Consider the following 10,845-nt stretch of genomic DNA (forward strand, 5'->3'; position numbering starts at 1 on the left):
TTTCATAGATTGCTTGTAGAAAAGCCAAGTTGAAAATGTATTAAAAATTATACATTGTGTATTTTAGGTACGTCTTTGTATATATTATGCCCACCAAAATAGCATAAAATAATATAATAATTAAGTTAAAAAGTCAAATTTTATTTGACCAATTATGCATTTAGAGTGGATACTGATATATAATTTGTATATATGCAGTCTGCTGTATAATTATTAACATCTCAGATTTGTAATATAACAATGGTTTTGCAATCATAAATATTTTTATTTTGTATTATTATTCATAATAATGTAATTTATTTGTGTATATTATATTAATATATTTATTATTTATTACACTAGGCATTAAATCTGCTGACATTCACAAAGCAAAACTAAAAGGTTTGTCTATAAACAAAAAGGAATTCATAGAAATGCTTTTAAGACTGCAATGAAGGGTTTTTATGTTGTGTACAATAACTTACCGATAATGATACACACAGATATTATATTATCCATGCTATAAACATATACTTATACACATAGTCCCCACTCATATTAATTTTCTTTTTAAATGTAATTACACAAATGACACACACCCCTGTCGAGTGGTTTACTCTTAGGCTGAATGCTCCTGCGGGTTGTTGAGAGTCTGGCTCCCTGACGTCCACGAGACTCGTCCTGCACCCTCTGTATAGACAGCAGAGGTCGCCGTAGCTACAAAACACAGTGCCTCAATTTTATGCCTTGACATAATACACCGAATGCAAAAAATAAGCCTGTGTTCTGAGCGCTCACCTGCCTAAGTCCTCTCTTACGACCGAGAGGTGGCTGGATTAGCAGAGTCTGCTGTCCTGGTTCACTCTGCACGCTGGCAACCCTGCAGAATAAAACCAAAGGACAGACACACAAACAGAGCTGATGAGCTCGAACTGCCCGAAGAGCTGAACACAATCCCTGTTAAATCCTCCTGATTAATTGGAGAGTTAAAAGGAAATGTGTCCCATCCACAAATCCCCATTAGTCCATAGCCCTCTACCAATCAAACACAGGGACAGGGACGAATCAAGAAAGCATGAATCGCAGGACAGAACCTGCAATGTCATCCACAAAAAACTAAGGGGAATAGAGAAGCTGGTATAGCAGTGTGAGCAAAAGGATGTGAACATCCGATATAAACTAAGCCACTTTTGTACAAGAATTTGTCAGATTCATCTGCTGTCAGATCAGAAAAAATACATTTCTTCATGTCTAATTGTCTACTTTACACCTGCTAGACCATACTTCCCAGCCCCACAGATTGGCCCCCCAGAGAGGAACTCCAATTTGAGCAGCAAAAAGCCTGAAACATGAGTGGACACCATGACACCATGAGGCTCACTGGAGATGACATGAGTACCACAAAGTGATAAAACGTAGACGGGCATCATTGTCCCTAGCCAGGAGAAAAAAAAAAGACCGAAAGAAATAGTGACTTGGAGTGGATGAGAAGAGAAAGAGAGAGATCCTAGTGAGGAATTAAGTTGGATGCGATGAACAGGGAAGGCAGGCCCAGCCCTGGCACACAGACGGTGAGACACTGTACACACAGGGCCGTGACACTGTACCTAGACAGGTTACCCTCCTCCAGAAGCCCCTGGGATTCATCTAGCACATTGGGTTCACTGTAGAGTTGGGCAGGGAACAAGATTAGGGGAATAATAAGAGAGACATGCAACCCCCCCAGCTGTAGATCAGCCCTCTCTTAAAGGGAAAGATATGGTAAGATTGGATAAATAAGGTTGTTATATACAGTTTTTGGTCTGAATGAGCTTTAGTTGTGAAGAGGGGTGTCTGTTTACCTGTGACTGGGCAGCATGGTGCTCATGCCTGGTTCAGGCTGAGTGGCAGCCGACCCTGTGGCGTGACTGGAGAAACGCCGCTGGGAAATGAGCCTGGGGAGGAAAGCTTCGTGCTCACTTACCACGCTGGGGATGCTGACGGAGTCATCTGAAAGCGACAGAGTAAGCAGTAATATGGATCATTCAACAATAACATCAGCAGATGCATCTATAAAATTCCTCAGCAATAAAACCCATAAATTTTATTTTAAACTTATCATGCTGCTTGAAATCATTGTTAAAAAAATAATAAAAAAATATTTCAGTCATGAAACTCTAGATCAGTGTTTCCCAACCATTTTTTTGTCACGGCACCCTTTGGAAATTTTAACAAACTTGTGGCACCCTACAAAACTAATTTTGTCACAGTATTTGAATTTCTAACTTCGATATGATAATTTGAAAAGTATAAATATTCGGTACAACAGGGAATAACTGCAGAATATAATGTCATACAGATATTTTTTATATTATTAAAAAAATGTGTCCATCAATGGTGGCAATCAATAGACTAATTTCTAATGAAGATACCAATTTATATGACATATTTTAATGTAGGCTTTTATACATATGTAAACATTATTTAATTACCATTATAACTAGCTATCTCACAAATTTTTATTGTACAGTGGGGTAATTTTGGTGCAGTAGCACGAGATAGATTGATTTCAAACTTTGAATTGAATAAAAAATGACAAGTAAGCAGTCAGTAATAAAATAAGAACAAATAAAGTAATTAATAATGATAGCACAAATAAAAAATAATGACAGGCCTTCGAATTAAATAAATTTATTTTTAGTTTTTCAGGTAGGTCTAACAGTAGGGTTAAGATATTTAACTTTTTTTTTTTACCAATTATCCAAATAATGTTTAGTCCTAGAAAGCTATTATTATCAGAACACGTGAGCATAACATAGCGGTTAGCAGATCAATGAATGAGAGGGCAGAATTACCAGAGTTGCCCATATACCACACCTTGTTACAACACAGTAGGGCTATTGCAGACAGAAACAATACTGTACTACATCGATGTTACCTGTCGGCTCAATTTTTGAGTGGACTTTGCTGTTCCGATTCGCATGAACGGTATACGAGTGGAGCGGCTGAGCAGAGCGCACACGCATAGAGCAGGATAATATGCAGAGCGTCACACCACGTGAAAGTGAAACCTGAGCGGTGAATTAATTTTCGGCAGCCGAAATTTCGGTGCATCTCTAATTATTGGCGACATCAGAAATGGATATTATATAATAGATGCTTTTTTGAATATTTTAGCAATTTAAACATTAACAAATGATTTTTTTTACACGGCACCCCTGCTCTCGACAGATGGCACCCCGGTTGGGAAACACTGCTCTAGATAACGCAGGCTGATACAGTAGGTCCTTTACATGCACTCTTAGCAATAATATAATTTACTATATGACACAAGCTGATTCTGCAGCCAATAAGATTGCTTGCTCAACATTTAAACAGTCTGGTTTAGTATTCGCTGTAAGCTGGTCCTGCAGCATACTCAGTTGCTCTGAAACCCTCCACCTCCCCCAGCTCCACCTGTCTAGATCTGCTACAAAATTTTATGTATGTCCATTCATGCATTCATATACAGTATGTCACATATATATTCATGAACAGACTGTTCTTTTAAGTCAGATCTTTTAAATGAACAGGTTTATAAAGAAAGTTATGTCATTTGGAATGACACAAGGGTGAGTAAATTAATGTTTTGAGAGGAACCAAAGAGGATGAATCACACACTTTCCTCCTCCTCCTCATCGGTACGACTGAGTGTGTCCTGTGAGGGCTGGCGTGAAGGTTGGCTCTCCTGCTCCCAGACAGTTCCTGTACCGGTGTTGGAGCGGGACATGGTGGCCAGACTCAACCTGTATGCAGAGGTGGACGTGCCAACAGTACTGATGGACGTCTTTCCTTGGTATGCTGAAAAACGGGGAGAAATAAAGTCAAAGTCCCTATCAAGGAAAGTCTGTTCACTCGGTGGCCATATTTCGAACACCTCCCAGGAGCTATTTAAATAAATGGGGGAATCCTGAAATCTCAAAAACTGCTCACTGAACACACAATTAAATTACACATTTCAAATCAGCAACAAAATCTGAAATTAACTGCCCCATTAATGTTGGTTCTCATGGTCAAATAGTATTAAAACAGACTTATTTTTCAGGCTAGACCAGCTAATGCGCATACGCAGCTATAACACACTTATGGTTGCGCATGCGCATTGGCTGCTCTAGCCTCATGCAGTGAGGCAACGACTTGACCAATCAGTGATTGGCTCTTTCATTTAGAAGGCGGGACTATTCTGCCATATTACGCATTGCAGTTTCTCCCATTCATAAGTATAAGAGTGAACCGTCTTTGTATTTCTATAGTCTTTGATAAAGTACAGTTGTAACCCCAGGTTAAATCACAAAACCTGAATACCTGACACAAAATCACGTCCATGTAGACTGCACATTTTGCATGTCTCCTTTGTCTGACACACCCATTTCAGGTATTGAAATCTCTACTAATGAGTTGATGACCCGAATAAGGTATGATTAAGTAGATTTGCAAATTGTGCACTGTTGGGGGGCTTCAGGAACGTAGTTCAAAGTGTGACCAATTTTACTGAGAGATAGTGTGGGATTACAAATTTAAGAATCTGTCTTAGATCTACTGATCCTATGTCCCGACAAACAATCACCTGAAAAACTAAGGTGAAATACATTGTATTTAGCATTTATGATAAAGATGATGACATCAGATGAATGCTTCTGTTGAACAAAGTTTGTAGCAAGAGGTTCCTGCCAGTTCCTCTTCTCTTATTGTAAAACAAATGAGCCAGATTTCAGAGACTCTCACTTTTTGTTTGTAATGGCTCTTGGTGCCTTTGCCCCAGTTTTCGAGTAGTTATGATGATTGGATTAGGACTGGTGAAATGGGACAGGTTGCTACACCTGAATACTTCATTTGCATGCTTTGTTTAAGGTCGTCACCCAGGTGCTTTGTCTCGATTTCTAAGCACTGCCTCCTAAATGTACATAAACTACAATGACACCCAAGAGTCTCCTGGCCTTCACTTCCGAGGGGCTGTTTACATGACATTTTCAGGCAAAAATGGGAAACAGACAACGGGGGCTGAAAACGGTCATTTTTGAAAACAGGTTTCAAAGTGCAAGTTTTTGAAAATGCCACCGTTGTCGTTTCCGTGTAAACACCCAAAACTGGAATCTTTGAAAACGGTGACGTTATGAGCGTGTGTAGTACGTGTTAGGTATGTAGACATGCGCAGTACGTGTCGATTTTAAAGGCAAGCGCGAACAAACATACACAACAATGGCGGAGTACATGGTACTGTTGTTGCTGTTTAAGAATTTGCTAATGCTTCTTCAGCAAAGTGTGGATTTACTTCACCAATATTACAACCAACAGCGGAGACGCATCATATACACACGGCAACAGGTACTGTTTACTAACAAGGTGACAGCACCAACTACTGGCCTGGCATACGTAATACAGCGTTTTCGCGTATATGTGTAAATGCTAATCGTTTTGAAAATGTTGTCGTGTATACGTGAAACTTTTTAAAAAAGCAAGGGAAAAACTTTTCCGTTTTTGACTACATTGTTGTCGTGTAAACGTAGTCTGAGTTTCCAACAATAGGTAGGTTAACTTTTGTTTTGTAGGTAATATACAGATTAAGCCAGTTCTCACCAGAGCCACTATGCACAGCCTCTTTCAGGATCTTGAGCTCGTTGCTGAACTCAGCAAACAGAGAGCTCTTGCAGAGGGACCGTGGGATGAAACGACGCTCTAGTTGCTCTGCAATATGGTGACGAGCCGTGATCTCCTCCTGAGACTCAGCTGGCTGGGTCAACAGCTGAAAGTAGAGACATGAAGACTTTTTCATGAATATCAATCTTGCAGAAGTATACAGAGCTGGCAGAAAAAAGGACCATAGATAGAAACAAATGAGCAACTGATATATTGCCAAGGCAGATAAATTGGCCAATATTCGGAATTGTGACGACTGATTAATGTTGTGTGATGGTCCATCTGTGCACAGGATACAAACGGTGTGAACTGATAGTGGTTAAAAGACTCACTTGATTGCATCATTGTTGTTTGCTAATTAATAATATACACTACAATATTCCATTGTGACAATTTTACAGTTGTCAGTTTCTATTTCATGGTGACTTTAAATTATAAAATAAGTAGTCATTTTAGTGTAGCAGAGGTGCATGTGTTATTTACTAACTTAAAGTAAATGTGTGATATCATATAAATCAGCTCTATTTCAACCACCCTTCTATATATCGGCATTGGCTATTAAAAACCCATATCGGTCAACCACTAATAGAGAGTTCAAAAAGTTAGTACATATCCTTAAAATCCGCCCACCTTGCATTGTATGAAGGGGCGCAATAGAATGAAGATTGGAATTCTTGTGCGCACTATGAAGTCAATAAAATCCCAGAAAGCCAGACCACCAACTTTACGAAGAGCCATTTCCTTGACCTGCAGACTCAGCTTGTACCATTGATTACCCAACTGACGCTCAAAGCAGACTAAGACCACCTTCAGAGCTATAAAGAGCAGATTAAAAGAAAAAAAATTATAAAATGTACAGACATCTTTAAAAAAATCCAACCGTCTCCAAGGCTCTAGTACCAAGATAAGCTGCTTGGCTGGTGGATTCAGCCAGTCCCTCTCTACGCAGGTCTTTCCCAGTGTCCCCTGGGGTGGAGCAGTGGGCAGGGGATGCGTCCAGAACAAAGTTCTTACTGCGGGAAGTGCTGATAATGCGTGGAGGTAACAGGATGTTAATGACTGTCTGCAAAAGTAGAAATACCTCTGGCTGCTCCAGATGAGGGCTGTCTGTAAAGGAAAAACATAAATAAACATTGTAAATTACATCCAATTGCATTATGACTTTGAGGTTCTGTTTGTTCTCTAAGGCAGACCTTTACTCCCTGAGCCCACAGTCAATACAAATGGAATCAAGAGGTTAAGCAGCATCCCTTCTCGTCTCTCCTGATTGGTGAAGGGGGAGATCACATGACTGAGTGGGAAGTCATCCTTTAAAGCCTAGAATTGGAGGAAGACATTAAACATATGCCCAAAAATATACTGTATCAATGAACTGAAATGCATATTAGAAATAGAGATATCTATAGAAAGAAACAGATTATACCTGGATCTGCATGGCAACCAAACGCACAACTGCTGTACTGAAGGGAAGAGGAGGAGACAGGTATGGACTTAGATGCAACAAGGGAAGTCCATCTGCCACACTAGAGGGCCCCACAACCCCCATCACCTAAACACATACATCTTTATGTAAACAAATATACATCACACAAAGGATCTCATCGGCAACAGCTGTTTGGGACTCACCAGGTTGACACAAACGTTGATTAGAGATCGCAGGTGAGGGAGGAAGGAAATGATTGGCTGCCGATGAAGTGTCAAACAAATCCCTTCAATCAGACTGCTAGCTGCCTCCCATTCCACCTGCCGCCTGAAAAACAACACACAGAGATATTCATCTCACACACTTTTAAAAGTTGGACATCAACAAGGTATCATACAATATGTTTTCTGCCACTAGTCACTGAATTACAGAGAATTCAGAATACAAAGTGGAATTTTCCAGAGAAAACAAAAAAAAAATCTGTGCATTAGAAAGTTAATACATTACAGGTCAAAAGTTTTAAATAATTCAGACTGATGATTTTGAAAGAAGCCACTTATGCTCATCAAGGCTGGATTTATTTGATCAAAAATACAGTAAAAACAACATTATTAAGTAGTATTACAACTTAAAGGAATAGTAGTGTATATGCACATGAAAAATGTATACGCAAACAAAAACATTTTCTTCTGCTTGTTGGAAAATATTTGTGCTCACACATTATTACAATTATTGGTTTGTGTATATAAATCTGCACACACAAAAAAAATGTGAATGCATGAGAAAACCTTTACACTAAAAACACAAAAACATTTTCCCATGCACACACAAAAGTTTCATTGTGCACATATAAGTTTTTCAGAAAATATTTGTTTTAGTATTAGTTTTCCACACGCAGAAGAAACTTCAGTATGTGCACAAAACCACATTTGAGCAGGTTTATTATGCGCAATCATGCTAAATTTGTTCAAGTGATTTATTTTTAATTTTTTTCTGGAAATGTCACTAAGGATTTTGTAATGAATCCCTTCTGCCAATGGAAAAAAAAAAAAACTTTGCACTGATACTCACAAAAATAATGCCTACATAAGTGCTTTAGGAAGAATACTTTACGTTGTAAGTTTTTGATAAATGACATATTGCTGTCTAATTAGTTTAAAAGTATATTGCATAAGTGTATTGGAGAAAATACTTCACAAATATAAGCAAGCTTATCTTATTGTGTATGCACACAAAAGCAAGATATAATATTCTTAGGCATACTTGTTGCTTTACAACATTTAGTCCACCATTTATTCAACTTTATTTTGAAATCATAATGAGACAATGGAAAACAAAGCACAACAACAAAGCACAAAAACGGCAGCTGGCCATCACATCTCAAGAGATGTGATACCACTGATAAGGCCAGCAGAGCTCCACCAGTGCATACAAAAACACAGATGGTGGAGGGCTAGAGATCAGCGTGAGGACATACCTGGTGCACAGAGCCTGAGGGTGAACGCACCTGAGTGTGGGCATCTTATGAATCTTGTTAAACATGCGATCCAGCCTCTTCAGAATGAGGATGAGGGCAGGACGAATGGCCTCTGCCGACCAATCGGTGATGGGTAACATTTCTGTGATGTAGCGGCGCAGTCCTCTGCTTTCCATGGTCAGCGTGTCATACGGGGCCAATTTGAGAAGGGAGTGGGCGACTTCTGCCAATCTGTAAAACATGTTAGAAAATGCTATGACTTGGTTGCTCCATCGTGCTACTGGATGTTCAAACTACTTTAGGTAGCTTTTGTTTCACCTCATATGAGACTTGATATCCAGCAGCTCTAGAGCAGTGACTCTGGGTTCTCCTGCCACATTCTGCAGGATTTTGAGGCGTGGACCACAGTGCTTGTAAAACTCTGTGCAGATGTTAAGCAGAGACTCACGGGGGCGACGGAACTCTTCACGGGCAATACGCTCGTCCAGTTCCTCCCTCAGTATACCCTGACCCTCCTCCAGCAGGTGCAGGTTATCCCTGCAGAGAGTCAAACCAGAGCACTTTCAAACAACTACTGCTTGTTTTGTTGTTATTGTACTGTTATTTGCAAATCATTTCAACATGCAAACCATATGTGTTCAGGCAGTGCAGACATTTTCTGTTATACTACTTTGCTATAACAATATACAGTAGGTGTCAGCATAGTGCCAAGTGACCTTCTTATATGGCAGCTGGGAGAAGGAGGAAGCTGGGATGAGGAGTATGTTGGGTTAAATGAACAAGACATAAAATACTCAGTTAAAATTACCCAAATGCATGTATTTGACAAAGGAATTCTTGAAATCAAAGTATATGCAGCTGAATGAAAACTGCAAGTTAAAACGTATTTATTTTTGATGGTTTGATGTATATCCATGGTTCCTGTGATAAAGTGAAAGTGTGGCCAAGTATGGTGACCCATACTCGGAATTTGTGCTCTGCATTTAACCCATCCAAGTAGTGGACACAGTAGTGAACACACACACACCGGGAGCAGTGGGTTCGGTGCCTTATTCAAGGGTCTCACCTTAGTCGTGGTATTGAGGGTGGAAGAGAGCGCTGGTTAGTCACTCCCCCCACCTACAATCCCCGCTGGACTACTCTTTAACCACTAGGCCACGACTCCCCCCATATAAATAACCATATAAATGCAGATATGACTAGCCATGTAAAGATCAAATATCTGAAAAACATAATCTGTTATAGTAATTGATTCTTCTTTTATTTTCTCTGAAATTTCCTACCAGAAAGAACCAGACAACTCTGAATGTAAGTAATACTGTAGGCTTTAAAACCTTTAAAAAAGGTGGGCCAGCTGGGAAGGGAAAGGGACAGTTTCTGTATGTCAACTGTATTATTTTGTTATGATGCCACAATAAAAAAGAAGAAACTGCAACAAGTCACAAAAATAGAAACTGATTCAATACAGTATCAGCTATTTCAACTGTAAACAGTGTCTTTAAACACTTATCTAGACTGTAAACACTGTACTGTATAGCGGTGGGAATCACCAGAGGCCCCACGGTACGATATTATCACGATACTTGTGTCACGATACAATATTATTGCGATTTTAAATATATTGCAATATTCTGTGATATATTGCAATTTATTACCTTTTTCCAACTTCAAATTATGTCCCCAAATGAAAACTTTGGCAACATCTATTTTAACTAAAAAGAAACATTTCTCAGTTTATCTCACTTCAATTTTATTGTTGCAGGGCAAAATGGGATTGTCAAGCAGACAAACTGACCAACACTTTCATGAAAAGCTGTCATAAATGTTGTACGCACCTGGCAAACTCAACTATTTGTATTACATTCTTGTCTAGTCCACCTTACAGGGGTCATATGATGCTGCTAAAAAGAACATTATTTTGTGTATTTGGTGTAATGAAATGTGTTTATGCGGTTTAAGGTTAAAAAAACACATTATTTTCCACATATTGTACATTATTGTTTCTCCTCTATGCCCCGCCTTTCTGAAACGAGTCGATTTTTACAAAGCTCATCGGTCTGAAAAGCGAGTTGTGCTCTGATTGGCCAGCTATCCAGTGCGTTGTGATTGGCCGAATACCTCAAGCGTGTGATGGAAATGTTACGCCCCTTACCATACTGTGATGCCCTGTCAGGCCAGAGCGTAACATAAAACCATGTCTGTATTTGTGATCGGAGAAATTACAAACAACAAGCGCTACTCTACACTGCCCAAAAAACTTGCTTTAAATATATAAAATATAAAAACTCTTTAAATATAAAAAACGTACTTG

The 10,845-nt window shown here is 39.2% G+C and overlaps 1 protein-coding gene across 1 annotated transcript in view; it reads right to left on the reverse strand.

The window, feature by feature from the left end:
• Positions 1–10,845, reverse strand: part of LOC107586360 (unc-80 homolog, NALCN channel complex subunit) — a 59,415-nt gene that overhangs the window by 1,913 nt on the left and 46,657 nt on the right. Inside the window, exons 49-61 of the mRNA XM_016273681.1 lie at positions 8,853–9,071; positions 8,565–8,765; positions 7,261–7,384; positions 7,058–7,183; positions 6,828–6,951; positions 6,535–6,741; positions 6,265–6,449; positions 5,575–5,740; positions 3,619–3,798; positions 1,821–1,968; positions 1,587–1,643; positions 778–859; positions 579–696 (exon numbers count right to left, since the gene is read on the reverse strand). Of these exons, the coding sequence (XP_016129167.1) occupies positions 579–696; positions 778–859; positions 1,587–1,643; positions 1,821–1,968; positions 3,619–3,798; positions 5,575–5,740; positions 6,265–6,449; positions 6,535–6,741; positions 6,828–6,951; positions 7,058–7,183; positions 7,261–7,384; positions 8,565–8,765; positions 8,853–9,071 (1,937 nt within the window). The remainder of the gene's footprint in view (positions 1–578; positions 697–777; positions 860–1,586; positions 1,644–1,820; positions 1,969–3,618; positions 3,799–5,574; positions 5,741–6,264; positions 6,450–6,534; positions 6,742–6,827; positions 6,952–7,057; positions 7,184–7,260; positions 7,385–8,564; positions 8,766–8,852; positions 9,072–10,845) is intronic.

This window comes from Sinocyclocheilus grahami, unplaced genomic scaffold (assembly GCF_001515645.1).
Source record: "Sinocyclocheilus grahami isolate Dianchi unplaced genomic scaffold, SAMN03320097.WGS_v1.1 scaffold80.1, whole genome shotgun sequence".
In the NCBI taxonomy this organism is placed as follows: Eukaryota; Metazoa; Chordata; class Actinopteri; order Cypriniformes; family Cyprinidae; genus Sinocyclocheilus; species Sinocyclocheilus grahami.